General features: G+C 33.2%; 1 protein-coding gene across 1 annotated transcript; it reads left to right on the top strand.

The window, feature by feature from the left end:
• The first annotated feature begins 3125 nt into the window (after positions 1-3125).
• LOC124368923 (cytochrome c oxidase subunit NDUFA4) lies at positions 3126-21340 on the top strand. The gene is made up of 3 exons (XM_046826468.1): positions 3126-3280; positions 15891-16037; positions 21147-21340. The coding sequence occupies exons 1-3, from the start codon at positions 3239-3241 to the stop codon at positions 21201-21203; spliced, it is 246 nt and encodes an 81-aa protein (XP_046682424.1). The 5' UTR covers positions 3126-3238; the 3' UTR covers positions 21204-21340.
• Positions 21341-22754: the final 1414 nt, after the last annotated feature.

Genomic DNA, 22754 nt, shown 5'->3' on the forward strand with positions numbered 1-22754 from the left:
TTAAAGTATTTAATATGTAAAAAGAAAGTTAGATGTTTATTAGAGGAAGTTGTTACCGAATTTAATGTTTACAGAAAAGCTTTTTCAATTCGTATGGTTTCAAAGAAAACAATTAATTGAGTACTTAATAAACTCAAATGATTAGCATGTCTCCCTAAAGACCAGCGAGGCAAACATTTGAACATAAACCAAAAGCTATCTGAAGAAAATGTTTAGCTCGTATAACAACATATAGAATCATTTAATGGGCGCCGAGCTCATTATTGTCTTAAGGACTCCAGAAAAGATTCCTACTAGACACAGTATATGTTGTTAATCACAATGTTCCATCTTTTTAAAGTAGTTTACCCTAATGACTCATACAGAAATAATGTGAATACGTGTCACAAGATTTCCTTGGGCTATCGTAGAACGGACACCTGCAGTTTTTGTGACTAACTGCATGTTAAAACCTATCGCTGTAAAATGACTTAAAAACTATGCTACTGAGTATGAATAGAAACAAGTTAAAATCAAAATAAGGAGAGCAGAAACTGAGTTTAAACTGCGCAAGTTGAAGGCGGAAAAGTTTTTTGACAAAGCAAGACAAGTTACCAAAAAGACCGATTATTTTGAAGTAATCTGTATGGATTTTTTGAAAACCTAATGTGTATCCAACGTGAACACTAATTATGTCTACTACAAAAATCAACTCTATGTATTCTGTTTTTAATGTGCCCACTTTAAGTAATGGTAAAAGCGTGTTTTACCTATACCAAAAATCAGAGGGTAAAAGGGGTAGCGATGGTGTTACCCTGATGTTATTCAACTTTTTAAATACTCACTTATCACAATCCACAAATTATTGAAAATCTGCACATCTTCGCTGACTCTTGCGGAGGACAAAATGAAAATAAAACAGTATTTCGTTTTCTTAACTACATGGTGCATGTGCAAAAGAGGTTTAGATCGGTACAGGTGACTTTTCCCATCATGGGACATTCATATATCGAACCAACTCCTCTCCCTTTTTCCTCTTATGAAGGTAAGCTTTGATTCAACATTATTGACGGAGGAACTCAAATTGTGTTTATATTATCATAATAAACGTTCTAAAAATAATACTTGCAGTCGCATTTATTATAAGTTTTGATCATATATTATTTAAAAAAAAATCCTGAACTAATGTTTAAAGAAATTGAGTTAGCTGCAATAACTTTATTTTTTTTAGAACCACTGCCAGTATGAGCGAAAGATATAAGGAATGAGGAGCACTGGTAAAATTCTGCTTCAAAGTTGCTGCTGAAAGAATGTTCTCTAACCATAAGCACAGTGACGATCCCAAAACAAAGAAGCAGTAACTTCAACCATTGGAAAGAATCTTTCTAAATGTACTATTAGTACATATTATTATTAAGAATATGTGTTGTACATAGATTTATAACATTCATATTAAAATATTAATTTAAATATGTTTGTGTTTTTAATATTTCATTTTTTTTAACTGACCATAGGAAACTATCCCTAAACTGCATGTAAAAGACTCCTTTCCCCCTCTTCTTTTTAGTAGTAACCAAAGAAAATGTTTATCAACTTGAGAAAATGAGATGGGAAAGATGTTTTTAAATGTTTTGGTTTATAATTAATTAATGCACATTTATAAATATTCTAACAATAAATAAATGTATTAATATGGTATATAAGAAATTGACCTTAAAAGTGGTCCCCTGAAAAGTTTCATAATACTTGCTTTGCCCCTTCTACCCTCTAACAATGTATGTATATCAAATTGCACTCACCCGAATATTTCAATAGTTCACACAATCATAACACTAGATTCAATCACAGATTTACAGGATCATATAGATTAGCTGTAAAAAAAATAAAAACATAGTTACTCAGAATTTAAGATTTTCTACCTTTGTCTATCGAAATAAAACAATATACCTAATAAATTGGCTAAATTGCGACAAGAAACCACCTAACCACAATGAATGGATGTATGAATAATTTCTTTATTTGTACATGAAGTACAGAGGCGAATTCGGGAGCACATGTCTCTTTCATACATTTAATCTCGAAAATGCCAACTGCCTGACACATAACGCTAGTCAACAGAATAAAATATACTTAAATCCGGGTACTGTTTCAAATAATTAAATGAGGTTAAGATATAAATTGAAATATTATTTAGTGAAGTAACGATATTGTGTAAAAAATACATTATTATACCCATGCCTACGCCATCGCTTCGGTTTCGGCAGCCGCGTCTTTCTATTCAAATGAGATGTTTCAACGTTTATTTAACCGCACCCGGCTTTCCAGTTCTTTAATGCAATTTGGAAGGGAATCTAAAGCTCTACATGTGATGCAAATTAACTAATTCCTAACAGTATAACTTCCCAGAATTAGGACATTGATATCCTAAAATTCAGGCATCGTCACAAGCCAATTGGACACATAATCGAGTATTAAGTAATTAAGAGTTAGTAAATGGCGTAAATACAATATTGTCCATGAGACTAGATTCACATGTGATGTACTCAGAGCCGCAGCTAGGGAGGGTCGTTTGCCCCGGGCGGCTAAGTTGTAGAGGCGGTAACGTTATAGACGGTCAGTTGACGAGTCACCCCTGTTTATGCGTAGTTTAGTCAGTCTCCGCACGAATCGCTTTAGTCTATCTTTATAACCTATTGTCTTGCATTTAGTTTGCCAGTTTTATGTTGTTAAGACGCTCCCTATAAATTCTTTGAATATATTTAAGATTATTGGAGCTGAAAAGTAGTAAAACCTTAGTCAAATTCACTCCCAATATCTCCCTGTAACATTGTCCTCATACAGTACATGTAAAATAATATTGCTTAACTGGATATGGCTTTAAGTTTCAAGTACCAAGGCGACTTGTAACAATTATTTATTTTATTTTGTTTTATACATCTTTTATTGTTCTTGATATTGCTCCTTCTTTTATTGAATTAAGCCGGACGTCCCAACCAGGAAAACAAAATTTCTTCTGAGTTTCAAATTATCACGATACCTTGGAATGTATTTCATTGGATAGTACGTATACATTATTATTTATATGTCATTCATTGGGTGTTTGCCTCTTTGCCTGTTTTCAGCTGACCAATTCGAATACGTGACCAAAATCACATTCTCTTTGGCATTGAATCATTTTCTTCTGCAATCGGGAGGAGATTGGACAGAGGACAAATCCGAACAGGAAAACTTTGAGTCCGTTTTATTTAAGTTATTCAATATGCAAGGATTAAGCCTCAAGAGTTTGAAGCATCACATTGCGGTGAGTTTATTTATTTTACTTTAAAGTTAGTTTTAGGTTGTTTAAGTAAGATTGATTTGAAATAGAAAATTTTAGCTTCCAAGTCCTGTCCTTTGAGAATTGAGTCGTGGTTGTAAAGAAAGGCATTCTAATTTGACCCATTACGACCTTTGAAGGTAGCTTTATATTTAATTGTAAATCGAACAAATGTAGGCATTTGTGGTGAGAACATTCTCTATTTAATTGAATCTCAAATCAAGTTAAATTTCCTTTTTGTAATTTGGTTTTAATTTTTTTACCAATTGCCAAGAATACATTACTAGGCATAAATCCCTAACTAATATTCCTGAAGGTACTAGGTACTGAAACTAATATTATGGCCAACCCATTACTTTTGAAACCGTTTATCAAGGACAACCCAAAGTGACTGAAATTGAAGGTATCTGTTTTTCTCTATGTCTAAAGGCCTTAAAAACTATTAGGCCTAGATCATGGTTGAAGTTTTCATGTTGAACTAGGCCTAGTGCTAGTGAGCTTGTGGCAAAGGATAGACTAAGGAGCAAAATCTATTTTAGGAATGTTCCTATGATTTAACTATTTAGTACCTCATTTGGCATTGAAACACACATTTTTGTTAGGCCTTTATATTTACTTAAAGTGTTAGATTACTCAGTTGAGGCACATTAACTCTAATACCGTCAATTAGTTTTAAAGGAATTTGGGTGTTTCATTGTGGATTACCTTAGCAGTTAAAACATTAGTAAATTAATTTGGTATCAATTTACATTAACGTGACCATGGAAAGGTATGTTCATTTTTTTTCCTGAAAACTACAATTTTTCCTGAAAACAATATTGAAGAAAAAATTCGTCGGCAACGAAAATCGAAGGAGTTACGATTTTTTTAAAATCCTCTGAAAACTCCGTTTTTGACAGTTTCGTATAACTCCACGTCTGCTCAAACTCAGTATAGCCAGATTTTAAAAACCGATTATCATACCAACAACGAGAAATTATCATACTTTCATATAAAATAATCGTACCAAACACATTTAATGAAAAAGTATGTTATGTTCGTATAATAAATTATGTTATAATTAACTTTTGGTTTGTTACTTGTATAAATTTGTAAAAAATCTTTCATGGTATGATAATAACTACCCATCGTGTATCTTACCGGCGCATAAAATCAATGAAATTATCGTACCTTTACGATAATTATCGTACCTCTTGCAACACTATCCATATTTGACAGTTTGGTATTACTTGGTCAAATAAAGAAGGGACGCCATTTTGAACTACCGTTGTTCCTCCACGTCTATTCTTAACCTCCTAGTTCAGTAGTGGTAATGGCACACCTTTGTGTTGGATGTTCGGTATCTCACGTGGAAGCAATTCGTAAAGACGAGTCTGACTAATTCGTTAATCCTGTCAACGATGCCTGCCCGCTGTGCAGTGCTGCGCACTGCTTGCTCTTTTAGAAAAAAAATTAACTCGAGCTCGCAAAAGTCGAATCCTAGATCACGTGATGCCCCTGCTCCTTAATGCAATAATGTCCGAAAGGCATCAATATAATACAATAATATACTTTCCCCCCAGTTCATATGCACTTGTGATAATAATACTTGGCTATAAATGCCCAACCCATGAAAAAAAGTCCATTTTCCATGGTCACGCTAATGTAAATAAATACCACTAATTTATGTGAGTGATGATATGACTTTGTTATCATGTAGCAGCAGTAGCAGTAACAGTTAATTAATTTAAGAAGTTGAACTCACAAGGTATTAATAAAAATATTAGTGACCTAGGAAATAAGCCTACATGGGCCTGTAGAAAGCCTGTGCGTAGGCTCGAGTTGCTGCCATGAAATCGTAGACAGATTGTAATTTGTTGTCGTTATTAAATATAAATCATGCGAACTACGTGGTGCGCTTGTCGCGGGCACGCACACACACACGCACACGCGCACACACACACACACACACACACACACACACACACACACACACACACACACACACACACACACACAACCCATGCAGGGTTGACTCACAATCATAACAAGACCATGTGACGCCCATAGAACAATGAAATATTACTCTGCACAAGGAAATTAGTTCTAATCTTAACTTTGTTATTTGTTATTGTCACTCCTCGAAACCTCTCATACTGTTTTGTTTAGGCCGTTAAGTTCACAATTACCTCTTGTGTAGACTGAGAAACATCTAGTGTCAAGTAGCATGAGACGTTGAAACTCAGTGTTAAAATCCTATTAACAAGAAGATGACTTCTGTCCGTTTTTACCCAATAATAGCTTAGTAGCCTGCTTTAAAGTACAGTCACAACAAAAACTTAAGTTATTATTCTGAATATTGATCAAAATTTGCACAAAAACCACTCACTGTTCACAATGAAAAAAAGAACTGTGTACATCTCTTGAATTAAAATAACTATGCAGCAAAATGTAACCAATCAAGGAATGTGAAAAATAAATCAACAACGAGATGCACAAAGAAGTTATGTAATGGCATACAAGACTAAAATAATAGATGAAAAGAGGATAAATAAACTTGATTATAGAGGAAGAGACTATTGCTCAAATGACGAAAAACATGAGAGAATAACAAAAAACTCTTAAATTACCCTCAAAATTGGTAGACTTATTCTCCCCACTCAAATTCCATGCGCTTTTTTGATGTAAATGTTGATAACCCTGTTATCATCCAACCCACCTGGAAACCCTGGTGATGTATTGTCTTTTACATCAGGGCACTCTTGAAGATCATAAACTAAATTTTAAATATGTTAATTATTTATGTATAAATATGGTTTGTCAGCACCTAAAAATTCTTTCTGAAAATGAAAGTAGGTTACATTAGCCTATTCTGAAATTGTTTAAAGTGGTTTTATATCGTTTTAGCTAACATGGCAATAGTAAATATTAACATCTGATCTAATTTAACATTTTGTAGGTTGTGAATGGAATATCTCGCAGATTATATCTAAGTTTACATTTTTTAGGTGTAATATATATTGCGATATCTCAGAACAACACATATTAATGTTAGTTTCACAACATAGGTATGATAAGAATGTGTGAGTGTGGTCATTTGGTGTTTTAGTGAGATACACTGTGCAGTGTGACTCATTATAACATGCGGGCAGCAGTCAAAACTCAAAATTTTCTTGATTTTCTTCAGTCTGGGCATACTCTCAGAGATCCAGCTGTCGCTCTAAGCGGAAATACTTGCTTGTGGCAATCAGCTGTATGCATGCACTTATTTGCACTTATAGGTTATTTGTTAAACTGATACTCCGCTGTTATTGAGATTGTATAGGATTATGTTCTTTGAAATATGACTTCATTCACAGTTTTATATTTAGATTATATCCTTGGTAATTTTTATTTCACTACACAACGAGGGAGAAGTGCTATCTTGTTATCTGGCTATCTTGCTATCTTTTAGTTTTATACTTTAATAACTTCTATAAAATTACTGCTATGATATCTAGAACAATTGAAACTTTCAATAACTATAATTATATAGTTAATTAACTGAATTTAGGTTTATTTCCAATAATAGTACAATATTGGAATACAAATAAAATTTCTCGATATAACATGTTTTTAACAATAACATGTTAACATTAACACATTAACACAAAATAATTAATACAAATTAAAATATTAATAGGATCTTCGAACATTACAGAAATATCAAGTGATTTCCATACAGCGTAGACTATAAATGGTTAAATTCATATCTGGCAATTTCTACAGGAGTAAGAAACCGATTATTCAAAAGTCATTTTCACATTGTATCGTAAAATTAATTATTACAATATAAGCTATAATGGGTCATAGGCCTAACAATGCCTAATCTGTTATATTTTGGGTAATTTTTTAGGTAGGCTACTATTACGTTGTCTTTTTTCAATAATTTATACCGAGGTAATGCTATTCACAAATGAAGGAATGAATACTCATTAGAAATGTTGTTTATCCTGTATGCTGTAAAGTCAATGCGCGGAACCATTCAAGCAGCTACAGGTACATTATACATGTAAATTGACAATGTCAAAGCCCTTAATCTGGACAGCCAGTCTGCTTTCAGTTGTGATTCACTGGTTAGTGATGGTACTGCCTTAACCCTCACTGCTGACAGGAGGCATTTGTGGTCATGCCTTTCTTAACATTAAGAGCCGGCTTTATGGTGGCCATCTTTATTGTAACCCTATAAGAATAATGTTAAACTTCATGAACTTTTATAACCCTATTTTTAGTTGTTTAATTATGTGATGTATCTTATTAATTAATACTTACCCAAACGCTTTCTATTTATTTTTGTGATATTTTTAAAGGGGTTTTCAGGAAAAATCTCCAACTTTTCAGTTTCAATATGGTATTTAAAAAGCACATTATTGGAAGAAAAATGAAAAGCGTTTGGACTTACTGGTTATATTATAAAATAAAAGATCCTATTTAAGATCTTATTTATTAAATAAATAAGAGATTATCTTATTTTAAAGATTCATCTAGTGCATATTTAAAATTAGGTATCTTCAATATGCAGGTGTAAAAGTGTATTAGATTTTAAACTTATGGGAGACAACACAAGGTCGTTTAATTATAGCCAGCTCCTGATCAGCTACCTCCGGTTATGAGGAATGAATCTGAATATGTGTTTCTGTTCATAACTAATTTTGAAATAGTAGTTAAAAAATATTTGTTTAAGACATTGTTGATAGGTAGAGATAGGAGAGATAATTTTTTTGTATAAGTGAGTGAATAGTTTTTGTGAAAAAAGTAAACTGCAACTACAGATATAAAACTATGCAAATCCATGAAAGATCAAGTAGTGGAGATGAGATAAGAAGGTACTGGATCAAGTTACTGACCTTTATACTGTGCGATAACAGCAAGTTCATCTGAGTTACTTATCAATGTTTATAAATTATTAAACTTATAACATTTATTGTACACACAGTATGTAATAATTCCTAACCTATTTAATCTTAGTTTCAACAGTTTAGGAAGGGAGTAGTTTTAAATAATTATACCCTGTCAAAAGGATGGTTTAAAGACGAGTAGGCCTATGTAAGAAAAAGTAGCCTGAGTAAAGAAAAAGTTGATATTTATATAAAGCTTCCTATTGAAAAAATTTTAAATGTCATTCACACTTTTTAGATTCAATTAAAATAAACGATTCTATGGAAATTTGGCCTGTAGGGGGCTCCCACTGGAGTCTCCATATATACAGTATTATAAAATAAACGATAGTTTTTATCATTATGATGCAGGGAAACATAACATTGATCATGTTAAGTTCGTGCAGTCAAGATATCAGGGATCATGATGGGCCAAAACAAATATAAAGCTCGTTTGACTGCAGTAACATGTATATTTATTTATGGAACTGCTTTTTTTATGAAGTAATAAGAATGGTACATTAAACAGGGGTAAAGTTTCTAAATTTCTTATGATGAATAAAAATAATTGAAAAAAAGATCTCATTTGGCATATATGTACTGCAAAATAGTGAATTTCTATCAAATACAGTAAAGCTTTATGGTCTTGATTGCTTATCAACAAAGTTACACTTTGGGAAGTTTCTAGTGTAAATGAAAAAGTAAGAAAGCAAAAATGATGGAACGTTCCAAGTGTGTTGAAGGCAAATGACAGTCTAACTAACCGTAGGTGGTTTAAAGTAAGCCATAATAAATTGGGGGTACTCCTTTGAGAAACAACCACAACAGCACAAAACTACATCTAGCCTATAAGACCACTCAATTTCACCTGTTGACTGAACAGGGAAATGTTGATGAAACCCATCAAACATTGAATTACAATACAACAGTGGTAAATAAATCATAAGAGTATAAGACAGCCAGTAGAAAAATAACAGTAGGATGAAATTCCGTGTCATGCATTGCTTTGTAATATTTACTGACAGCTATGGAAGGGACCTTAGTTTATATAAGCTATTCAAGGACAAAATATTCTCTTTACATCAACATTGCAAGACCTGATGCTACTTTTGATCAAGTTACACATGTCAAAGACTGTTACAAAAACCCAAGTACTGTTGAATAGCGACCTAACTTGAAGTGTCAGCAGTGAAAGCAATTTATGGTAGTGCCGTGTTTCTAATAAGGTTCGGACCTAGGGCAGCAACTTTGGATCATTGTGGCCGGTGATTGAACATAGCAACCCTCCTTGAATTGAGCAAACCTCCGATCACCAGGGCTAAAATACTACTACAGCATGTACCAGGGTCTGTGGATGATGCAGTGACATTAATGTGGGGAATGGTTTAGGTGACTTGTATCTGTATTGACCGCGTTATAACTGAAGACGTAGTACATGTGGCAGCAAATACCCGGACTTGGCGCTCTACTACCCTTTTACAAAATCATTATCCTGCTTCTTTCCACTCATTGCTCTAGAGTGGAAAACATTCCTTTAATACACACATACATGCTAATTTCAATTGTAATGCATAATGGAATGCTAATATAAATTATTTTATATTGTTTCGGAGGTTTTTGTCCTCAGAAAACTTCCATTGATAATATGAATGAAATAAAAATGTTCATAGAACAACTTTGTAGAGTTTGTAGTTATGAACTTCAGTAGTGTCTGTAATGATGCAATATGTACTAGATATCCTGAATTGGTCAGATTTCCTGTGGCATTGTGCTTTAACAAAGGCCTTGGGATTATAGTCAGATTGGACTATTTCTTATCAATGTTATGACTTCTTTAGCAAGACAAATTTAAGGTGAAAAATTGGCTGTTGAATTATTAAAGCATTTATAAAGTTCATAGCTTCAAACATTTTGTGAATATCTTGTGTCAATATTATGTTTTATAATTTTGTATTGTTTGGGACCAATATTACTAATTTACTTTATATTGGTATTGTTTAATTTAATTTTAATTCTCTGTAGAATGTATTTTCATTCAAGTCAAAGGTAATTAATTAAAACTACTTATAAAATACCACTTAGATAGATATCGAGACATATTTCGATATATAGGTTATTGCCTAAAACATTTAACTTAGTCATTAGAGCTATTCTGTACTTTATTTTACTCATAGAAAAGTTCTAGGATGATATATAATCTTTTAAAATATGAAATTACACTGTTTATGTAACATGTTATTTAGATATGGTTTTCTTGAGTATGAAATTCATGTTTGGATTTGGTTTTGTAAAAAATTATTTTGCACAAAACCAAGTTAAATGAAATGAATTCAAACTAAGCTCACAGGCCTCTGTTAGAATTATTCACTATTATTAGTTATTGGGTTTTACTTACTGTATATAAAATGCAAAAGTGAAGCCAATACTTTTACATCAAAACATTTATTTAGTATAAAATACAATTGCATGAAAATTAGCGTTGTTGTAATGACTTAATGTAATGTAATTGTGTTGTACAGGTTAGTTTAAGTATCTTGTCAACAGTAAATAATAATATATTAAAATCAAACTAAAAGTTATAAATTTAATTTTAACTTAAGTACAAACCGTTGTACTCTCATTTTTAACAACTTGACAATACGATCAATAAACGTTAAACCTTACAATTGTTTGATTTGCTATAACTGACTACAAAATTTTCTCCTATTCTTTAAAAGTAGACATTTTTTAGATGAAATTTGTAACCTAAGATTTTGGTTTTGTATGATTTGGTTTGTTGCTAAAATCCAGTTTCTCATGTAAAATTTATAGAGTTCAATTTTGTATTGGATATTTATAATTATATTTAACATGTTGACTGTTACAGACACCTTACAGCACACAGTCAGAATGACAGTAGTTGGTCTTATTTAGTATAAAGTCCCAGTGAAGATGGTAAGGCTTATTAAAAACTAATAAACTCAACGATTTCATTTTGACATCAGTCAATTTCATACCCCACGGGTATTTTCTAGCTGTCATGCCACCGCAAACAAATATAAAGCAATGTTTTTTAATTGGTCATGATCAATTTATTGACATAATATTGTTGAGGCGGATTTGAAAAACACTTATATAGCCTAAATTAAAACTGCCTCACAAACACATTCAAATATTTATAACAAATACATGTTGCACTTAAATACATAATACCAGGTGGCGTAATGTGAAAAGCATATGGAAGTTGTTTAATTTCACCGGGAGTAATAAGTGTCAAGTAGCACATAACAATGTGTCCCAATACGTTTTCAACACAATTCATCTTTGAAACCAGACTTTCAAATAGTTGGATTGCTGTAACATACCACCATTTTCAGGTAAAACCCAGGGTGTAAAATGTTTTTCCTCTATGATTTTATATTGGGCAGATCAATGGTACAAGAACGGATACTAAAACTTTGTAAAAACATTATTCTTATGAAAATCAGTCAAAAGTTCATATAAATACAAGTTAGTTTTATTTATGATCAGTGAATTATTTCACCCTGATTTCAGCGGATCCCGTGATGTAAATCCTACTGAAATATTTGAAGCTCTATTAAAGAAGAAGAAGTGGTATTAATAGTAGTATTTGAAATGATAAGTAGAATAAAATGGGTCCTAGAACTGTGACATAGTTTTTGAAAAAGTATTAAAAAGTGGTAGAAAAAATTAAAACATATGTTTTTTTTTTAGCCTATAATAACTTTGTTAATTCATTAAACAAACTTTGAATGATCTTTTGAAGGAAATTTAATGATTAAAATATTAAGTAAGTCCAGAAAGTGAAAAAAATCTTAAATGTTCTGCTATGCTCTGATTTGAATAACTCACACCTAGACTACATACACTGAAGTGAGACAGATTCTGGTAGCAATTTTATAAACCCAATCCCAATCCTCTTAGCCTACCAAAAGCACACTTGTATATTTAGTCACAAAAGACAGTTATGTAATACAATGCCAAGAGTTAATGCAACGTTCTACTCATGTACAAGCCTCTCAACCTAAGTAGAGCATGCCACCTGGCCTGTATAACTGGTCACAAGATTAAGACGTTATTCAGCACAATGCCAAGAGTTAATGCAATGTTCTTCTACTCATGTATAAACCTCTCAACCTACATAGAACAGGCCACCTAGCCTGTACATCTGGTAACAAAGTTAGGACAGCTATCAGCACAATGCCAAGCGTAAATGTAATGTTCTTCTACTCATGTACAAATCTCTCAACCTACATAGAACAGGCCACCTAGCCTGTACATCTGGTAACAAAATTAGGACAGCTATCAGCTCAAATGCCAAGAGTTGATGCAACATTCTACTCATGTACAAACCTCTCAACCTACATAGAACAGGCCACCTAGCCTGTACACTTGGTAACAAAATTATGACAGCTATCAGCTCAATGCTAAGAGTTAACGCAATGTTCTTCTACACATGTACAAACCTCTCAACCTATATAGAACAGGTCACCTAGCCTGTACATCTGGTAACAAAATTAGGACAGCTATCAGCTCAATGCTAAGAGTTAACGCAATGTTCTTCTACTCATGTACAAACCTCTCAACCTATATAGAACAGGCCACCTAGCCTGTACATCTGGTAACAAAATTAGGACAGCTATCAGCTCAATGCTAAGAGTTAACGCAATGTTCTTCTACTCATGTACAAACCTCTCAACCTATATAGAACAGGCCACCTAGCCTGTACATCTGGTAACAAAATTAGGACAGCTATCAGCTCAATGCTAAGAGTTAACGCAATGTTCTTCTACTCATGTACAAACCTCTCAACCTATATAGAACAGGCCACCTAGCCTGTACATCTGGTAACAAAATTAGGACAGCTATCAGCTCAATGCTAAGAGTTAACGCAATGTTCTTCTACTCATGTACAAACCTCTCAACCTATATAGAACAGGCCACCTAGCCTGTACATCTGGTAACAAAATTAGGACAGCTATCAGCTCAATGCTAAGAGTTAACACAATGTTCTTCTACACATGTACAAATCTCTCAACCTACATAGAACAGGCCACCTAGCCTGTACACCTGGTAACAAAATTATGACAGCTATCAGCTCAATGCTAAGAGTTAACACAATGTTCTTCTACACATGTACAAATCTCTCAACCTACATAGAACAGGCCACCTAGCCTGTACATCTGGTAACAAAATTAGGACAGCTATCAGCTCAAATGCCAAGAGTTGATGCAACATTCTACTCATGTACAAACCTCTCAACCTACATAGAACAGGCCACCTAGCCTGTACACCTGGTAACAAAATTATGACAGCTATCAGCTCAATGCTAAGAGTTAACGCAATGTTCTTCTACTCATGTACAAACCTCTCAACCTATATAGAACAGGTCACCTAGCCTGTACATCTGGTAACAAAATTAGGACAGCTATCAGCTCAATGCTAAGAGTTAACGCAATGTTCTTCTACTCATGTACAAACCTCTCAACCTATATAGAACAGGCCACCTAGCCTGTACATCTGGTAACAAAATTAGGACAGCTATCAGCTCAATGCTAAGAGTTAACGCAATGTTCTTCTACTCATGTACAAACCTCTCAACCTACACAGGTTACATAGCCTTTAGATCTGGTCACAACATTAAGACGGCTATTCAGCACAATGCCAAGAGTTGATGTAATGCTCTACACGTGTACAAGCCTCTCAGCTGACGTAGAGCATGCCACCTGGCCTGCATAACTGGTCACAAAATTAAAATGGCTATTCAGCACAATGCCAAGAGTTGATGTAATGCTCTACACGTGTACAAGTCTCTCAGCTGACAGAGCATGCCACCTGGCCTGCATAACGGGTCATAAAATTGACTGCTATTCAGCACAATGCCAAGAGTTGATGCAATGTTCTAAACCTATACAAGCCTCTCAGCTTATCAAGATCATGTTAGCATATTAGCACGTTGCATAATTGGTCAAAAAGTGAAATCGTGACATTGTCCGAAAGTTGATACGATTTTTATGTAATTGGTGAGATTTTATATGACCATTTCTGCATATAGTTTGATAAGATAAGAATGTATAAAATTGTATGTGATTTGTATTGTATATAAAAACAAATTAATAATGTGATTGACTAACATTTGTTTTTATTGTTTTAAGTTTTATGCTTTAAAATGGTTACTAAAGAATTGTTAAACCATTGATGGCAATTTAGAAGTTATGTAATTTGAATATTTAACCGTTATTGATAAGTGTATATGTGAAGTTTTATTTAGATAAGGAACATCTGTAAGGCTTTATTTCTGTATGATAAAATACAATTGGATTTTAATAGATTTATTTGCTTATGATATACACTTTTTAATTTGTCCACATAGTTATGTAATTGTTTTACTATAAAATTTAGTTCCGATAACCCTTTTCATGGAAACTTGTAAGCTGTTGTGATAACTACGGTTTACAGTAATATTTATTTTTTCATCTTTACAGTGCTTCCCACCAAGGTTATATGTGAATGTTTGTATGTAATTGTTTTACTATAAAATTTAGTTCCGATAACCCTTTTCATGGAAACTTGTAAGCTGTTGTGATAACTACGGTTTACAGTAATATTTATTTTTTCATCTTTACAGTGCTTCCCACCAAGGTTATATGTGAATGTTTGTGTGTGATTGTTTTACTATAAAATTTAGTTCCGATAACCCTTTTCATGGAAACTTGTAAGCTGTTGTGATAACTACGGTTTACAGTAATATTTATTTTTTCATCTTTACAGTGCTTCCCACCAAGGTTATATGTGAATGTTTGTGTGTGATTTAATGTTGAAAAAGGTAGATACTGTGGTTTATCTTCCAAAACTATAAATGCCATCACCTTCCTTGTTTCGAGTCAAAAAGGTCTAGGTATATATCTGTCAGGAATGTTTTTGGATGTCTTGGAATTCTGTAACCTGGTTTTGCACCTTATTATTTGCTCATGGCATGAAGCCAATACATCTGGCAAATATGATTGTGAATATGAAACTGCAGTATTTTCTCTGGTCGAAACCATATTAAGGTTTGTAATTGTTTCACTTACAGTGAGAGTGTGAAACACTCGTTATGGGTGAAACATCTTCTAATCATGAACTGAACTATATAGATTAGCTGCAGAGCAGCAATTGGCATATGGTCGTTCTTCAAGGAATGTGGAAATGACACACAAGCTCGTTGTGGCTCGTAATAAAAAAGTATGACTAGTATGCATCTGTTCCACTATCATACCCATTAGAGATAGACATTCAATGGATATTAAGAGTAATCAATGATTAAATTCAACTATACTCAACATAATCAGAATAAAGTTAAAGGAAACTATTGCTATTACTTTTTTCAAATCAGACTTTATGACAACAAGAACTTTAAAGGAATCTAAAAAAGAATTCATGTAATTCTTTACATATCAAGCCAGACTGCACCATGAATCTGATGATTACATCATTTACACCACTTGAATAAAACTGAATCAAGTGGAAAAGATAACACTTATAGGTTTACTATACTAGTTTTGTGTATGTATGAGTGTATAAACATACGTCTCTGTATGTTTCACTAACGGTTATTCTTATTATATAGGTTACTTATATTAATTAATAGTTTGACATTATTCATTTATTCATTTTACAGAGTAGAATGCAGGAGTTTTGAGATTGATATTGTGTTGCAGCTGATGCCCCTGTTTGCCTGTGTGGCTCTGGGTGCTGTGGGCTCTGTCGTGTACCTGGCTCGCCTGGGAATTAAGAACCCTGAGGTCTCCTGGGCCCGCAAGAGCAAGCCCGAGCCCTGGGAGGACTACAGGAGCAAGCAGTACAAGGTAGTCAAAATCACTGTTACTATCTGTAGCTTAAAAAATTAAGAATACTCAAAACATTAACTTGAATCTACATTGGTCTGTTCTAAATATTGTGGATTGAAATAATAACAAACAGACATTTGAAAATCATATTAGATTTGACGTTCTTCATTAAGGCTTATAGCACTAATTATCAAAAGAACAGACAAAATTGTCATTCAAAGTTTAATTTTGTACTTTCATTATGAAGAATATTTTTTGCATGAAACATAGCCTTGTTTATCACAGTTTAAACATTTCAAAACACTTATACGATCCCATAAAAATAAACACAACAGTATGTAATGAGAGAAGTTTTTCATGTTAAGTGCATTCTCCATATAGTACGGTTTACACCTTCCCGGCCATGAGACTTGAATAAACTCGTGTGGCCCAATGCCACTGTAAGTGAAACTCAAATTAACTTGCTCTACTTTACGAACTTTAGCTGATAAGTGAGGCTTTCTAGTGGTAATATCCTGAAGCCATCGAATGCCTTAGTAACTTGTTAGTAACTGAATATTTATATTTCATTTTGGATCTTGCAATGGATTTTGTTTAAAAGAAAATTTGGATTATGCTGTTTTTGTATTTATCTCTTAATTTTAAGTTGGGGTCAATCTGTATGAAATCATTCAATGACGGTTGTTTGACCATTTTAAAACTTTTTCCTTTTTTTATACATTTTTACCATACTCATAAGAGGTTAAAAAATGATTTTTAATGAATTTTATCTTTCATTGTTTTTTGCGTGGTGGCCATTTTTGTTCACGGGAATCCAGCAATTTTTGGGGTTGCAGACATTAGCATTAAATTGATTATCTCTGGATTGTATTAGACTAGAGCCTTCAAACCAACATCATTCTTTTCAGAAAGATGTGTTCTACAATATTTGTCATCTTCTTTATAGCTCTAAATGCGAAGTTTTATTCCAAAAATAGCCTCCAAAGTTTGGTGTTAAAAATTGGAAAATCTAACTTTTTGGAAGCTTAACCCTATGCACTCGAAGGCAGTATTTATAATTTGTCCTTGAGCCCGTATGGCCAGCTCTACCGGCCGCTACCATTTTGTGGGAAGCGCAGATTAATTTTGCTGTAATGTTATTTCAGCTTGTATGTCCAGCTATACTGTTCAAGATATAATACGTCCATAACTCGTAAGAACAGCACCACTGGCAACTAAACATAGCATTTGTTTTCTAGTATTCTCTTTGTTTTATAATGAATGGTGAGTGCTATAACCTATCGAGCAGCATTATTTTGAAGTAATTTTTAAGTAAAGCAGTAAATTTTAAATTAGCCTATAATTCTTCTCTAAACATTGACTGCAAATAAGACAAATAACGTGTAGTGGGCCTATACACTGAAGTGATTGAAACATAGAAAGTGTTACTAGAAGATGTGTGCTAACTATTCTTGACTACAAATAGGTATTTATTTTTAAAAGTCTTATTCTGTAAAAAATGTAAAGACTAAAGAAATTTTAGAACAGGTTTAAATGCCTGACAAAATGTTATAAGTCTCTTTTGAAACAGACCAATCTGTATTTCTTTCAGGGTATTACCACTAGAAAACAGCACTTATTAGCTAATATCAGTATAAAGTAGAGCAAATCGATTAGTAAGAGTAATTTCACTTACAGTGACATTGAGCCACTAAATCTATAAATTTTATGTCTATTTATGTATGTGTTGTGTTGTCTATAAATGTTTTCTTACTGTGACTGGTATATTGTTCAATAACTTGATAGCAGAGTAAGGGTATTACTTCTGGGCCAGACTCCAGACAAGTGAGGTTTATCCAGATTCAAGTTGTTCCTGATTTTATAACTACTGTATGCTGATCGTCTCATTTACTGAAGACTCTTTAACATGTTCGCTGCGGGCGGTAACTCTCGTTACCGCTGATACGCTGTGCTATGAGTGGGTGGTAACTGTGGTTACCACAGAGCCTTTGTTCTGAAATGAGGTCAGTGTGCGGCCAGCGCTCGAGCTATCACAACGATATATTTCTCGCTCCACGGGAGGTACTTTTCCCGCATTTTTGCACTTCGTTTTCACATTAGACTTTTTCATTATTTTTAATAATTTTTAATGTTTTTATAATAGTAAGTGGTTGTGCAACACAATGCATCTTCCCCCGGGACCAAGTGGTTTACAATAACCAAGTTCAAAGCGTACAACAGAGCCAGTATTGAGTTCAAACAATGAGGATGACAACATGGACGATGTGGAGTACGAGATGTACTCGGAAGTTGAGGATTCTGATTACGAGACCAACCCACGCCAATGGAGCTCTCACAACTGGATTGGAATACATTTTTATAAACTTATGTACTACAATATTTTTGTATAATTTCAAGTAAACATTTAAATATATTTTCTTATAATTACTCACCACATTTTTGTAAATAATAACTGAATTTGTGTGTGTTAGCGGAGATTTATATAAACTTTTTCACATTTTTATAAACTTTTACATTCATTTTGGTTTTTACATTTACGTACAAATGTTGTTTGTATGTGTCTAAAACAAATCAAATACAATTTACTTAGCTACAATGTATTCATTTGGAATATTCCCACTGCCATAAAAGGGCGTTCCCTTGTGCGAGCAGTAACTAGAGTTACTAGCTGGCAAGGAAGACTGTCCTCAGGAGCTAGCGGTAACCACAGTTACCGCATTCCCAGAATGGTAGAGAGTGATAACTTTTGTGATTTATGAGTAATTTATTTTCATATATTTCTATCATGTTCATCCAAAAGCAAGTAAAAATGTATTTAAAAAAATTTCAGCATATAAGGAACTCTATATAGAGATTTTTAGCAGCGAACGTGTTAGGTTGTTAGTAAAGAAGTTTTCTTTAAGTTGTGCCAACACACTGAACACATATAAGTGTTACTTATAAGTGTGTCTTAAGTGTGTTCTTACTAACCACTGTAAGAATGCCAAGTTATATGAATATAGGTTAACAGTGGTCTCTGTATCCAGCAGATACCAGGATTCTAACCGCATTCTTCTGGAGTTGTATATCTTGCATCCTCACAGAATGACCAAGAGCGTTGATAACCTAAGTTTTTTTCGCACAAAAAATCCTGGATGAAGAGTCCATGGCTGTGGAAAAGTGCATGGTGTATGGTCTCCAAACAAGACTTAGGACTTAAAAGGCCTACGTTTTCTCAGAAGGAACACTTTTCGTGAAAGTTTCACCCATACTTAACTAAAGTCTTCACTCCCAACTGAGCTTGTCCACCAAGTAAAAGCGTACACAAGAGAGTCTCAAGTTATCTTATTTAATTTCTCTGTCTCATAACAGAGTCTTGAGTATGTTAATTTTAATTTGATTTGTGGTAAAGCAGTCTCTGACCAACTCTTACATATTCTGCATCTATCGCCATTTGTTCATGATCCTTTCCCCCTGTGAGTAAGGTGGTGTAAACTGTATTGAGTAATTTATGCCCTTAGGCTGAAATCATTGATCATCACTGTAATGTAATGAGGTTAGAGCCTTGTGGTAAACCATGAGTAATAATCATCAAGCCAGACAGTCCATGAACATCCTAACTTTTAGAAATAAACATTTTTCACAGTATTTAAGATTTCTTTACAACTAACTGCTTTCCAATTTTCAAATATAATCAAATATCAAATGAAGTATGTTGAATAAAGAGGGCAAAGGGTCAATCTGTAGCAGTGTTAGTTTAGCTACTATATCTGGCTGATCTTAACAAATTTAATTGTTGAAATCATCGGGATTATCAGTTTTAAGTCTAGTGCTTGTTTGCTGATGGCTGTTCACTAATTACCGGAACGACTTTCAAGCGTTTGTAACTTGCTTGATAACATCTCCATTATGATGCATTTTGGTTTCTTTTACCTTGGTATTCTCTTTTTACTCTTTTGATATTTAGTGTAATATCTATTTTTGAAAAAGACCTCATTGGCGATTTAGTAGTGATAATGGATCAAGTCAACAAATGCACATATCCTAGCAAGGTCAACTGTGTCAACAGCTTACTTCATTATTTATTAGAACATTATTTGCACATCTAGGCTTAAGCCTATATTTGTTGTGTATATTTGGGACAGACACTGGATATAAGTGGTTAAACTGTGGTAAAAGCTTTGAAAGCTACCTTAGGGTGTTCAACATGGTCCAGAGACTGCAAATCCACTTTACTAAGCTCTTATAAGTGGTAAGTTATTTTCATCAACAGGTCTCTTTTCAATAAAGAACGTACCATATAATGTATGATATTTTTCTTACTTTGTATGTTTTTACTTTTAAGATTACATCCCCGTGGTTGGCAACAGCAGGTTCTGTAACATCTATCTCATAATTCCAGGAGTTGATATTTGTAGCTGAAGTTTCCAGATTTGCCATATGACAGGAAGGAATGCTAAAAGTAATACATAGATCATACTTGTGCGGTGGGGCAAAAAATACAACCTTCTCTGTTGAAGGATGTTCTAAATAGCATATTTTTTGTTACATTCTATTTGTGAAGATAATTGGAGACTAATAAAGATGTCAAGTAATATACACTGAATAAACAATAATGGAACAGGGGAGACTTACGGTCAGGAAATGATTGATAGGAAGGATCTGGAATCCATCTCCAACCTGTAGTATAGGAAGACCAAACCAGTATTACATGTGGTTCTGAAGGTGATTGTATATCTTATATATTTTGTATCAGAGCTAACATACATAAATACTCTGCAACGTAATAGACAATATTACGTATGAATATGTAACTTCCGTTGTATTTAAAGTTTAGTTTTACTTAGTGATTAGACAGTTGTGGCAACTGTTTTCATCATGAGGTATACTTTTAGCCGCAATATAATGAACAATTTTTTTTAAATATTTACCTTGTATGAAACAATTTTTAAACCTTCTTAACTTTCTTATCAACACATAGCATTCTACATCCTTTGGTGTAACAACGTTGAAATAATATTTGAATAATATGTATTTTTAGAACTTCAGTATACAATTTTATTATACGTTACTGCTTTGATGAGTATGTCCTGAATATCCCCTTACTTTAAACAACAAGGTTATTTATCAATGGATGTTTTGTTTCAGTTCTACTCTCCCAATATTGACTACTCCAAGTTGGAGAGCCCAGCTCCCAAGTACTAAACAACTTCTACGATAGTGCTTCTGAGATCTTCAATACCAAGCTATCTTTATCAGATCGGCCGAATCCAGTATCAGGCTGTTTTTTTGTTACATAGTTATTATAATAATGTGATAATAAATATTGTATTCTAATCCTATATGTCTAATTTTTCACTGGAATATTTTTAAGGAACTAAGTATATCAGCATAAATAAAACTTGGAAAAAATGATACTCAATTTTAGAAGATAGTTCTGGAACATGTGTTCAGGCTTATAGTTCTGAAACAACATGTCGTCAGGCTTGTTGTCTTAAACTCACATTCTTGGTTGTGATATAAAAGAATATATTTTAATCTGTTTTTACATATATCAATTAGGCTTAACGTTTACAAATTATGAGTTGCAAATGATTTTATGGTCATTCATCATTAATAATTATTAATTCACAAATGTTAAGGTAGATCACTTAAAATAATAATGTACTGAACCAGGACATAAATAGTCTGGGGAGACAGGGTAGCCAAACCAACACACAGAAAAATCTTACCACCTTAATAAAATGTTTATCTTATAATTTCTTTAATACAATATTTACATTCTTAGTTACCACATAAAACATACAGTATTATTAATTTCTTAACAAAGCATTGGTTTTTATTTAAAATTTATTACATGACTAAAAACAGTTTTTATTGTAAGTATAACCACAATAAAATTTATTTAATTTTACAAGTTGATGAAAAGAATTATATTTGCTAATGCATCTTGCCTTATTGCGTTGACATGGCCAGGGTGCTGGAGTAGCACCACCATTTTGACACAGCATGTTAAATCAGCAACTGCGTACATGTCCTTGCACAGAACAGACATCTCCTAACCTTGATGTAAAAATCATATCACAACTGGAAGTTGCTGTGCCCCGTAAGGAATATCAAAATTTCACTTTGGAATCTTCCTGTAATGCTGAATTATACTCTACTGTTTGTCCGTTGAATGACGTTGAAATGGCTGCATAGTCCAATAATACCAAAAAACTAAATCATCAGGAACTTTTAATTGTTTCTACATTCATTTGAATGCGAATGACAGGAAACCTCAGTGATTAGTTGATTGTTTGACAGACTTCATGGTTATTCTTCTTCTTAAAAAACCCTTAGGGTGGTCTTAGTAGGGTTAATGATTAGTTTCTCTGCGGAGCAACATTTCATTGTGCAGTCCAACCTGTTTGCCATTTCTCAACCATCTAAAATAGTGGTGAACTATAAATACAAAAATGTTTAGTTTTTAAGAGAGCTATTGATAAATGTAATTAAAGTCATACTTTGATATTTGAATCTTAGGTTTTACGGGTTTGAAATATCCTAAATTCGAAATATTTATAAAAATTGAAGATGTGGTGAAAATTGACAACTGAAACATATTTTTAGAAAGAGTACTTCTTTGGTAACCTTGGGTAAAAATGTTGATTTATTAAAATTTTTAACAAGGTAATAGTAAAAAAACTGTGAAACGGTACAACTTTTGACATTTTGGACCACTCTGTATAAAAAAGTGAAATAAATAGAGACTTT

Source organism: Homalodisca vitripennis, chromosome X (genome assembly GCF_021130785.1).
Source record: "Homalodisca vitripennis isolate AUS2020 chromosome X, UT_GWSS_2.1, whole genome shotgun sequence".
In the NCBI taxonomy this organism is placed as follows: Eukaryota; Metazoa; Arthropoda; class Insecta; order Hemiptera; family Cicadellidae; genus Homalodisca; species Homalodisca vitripennis.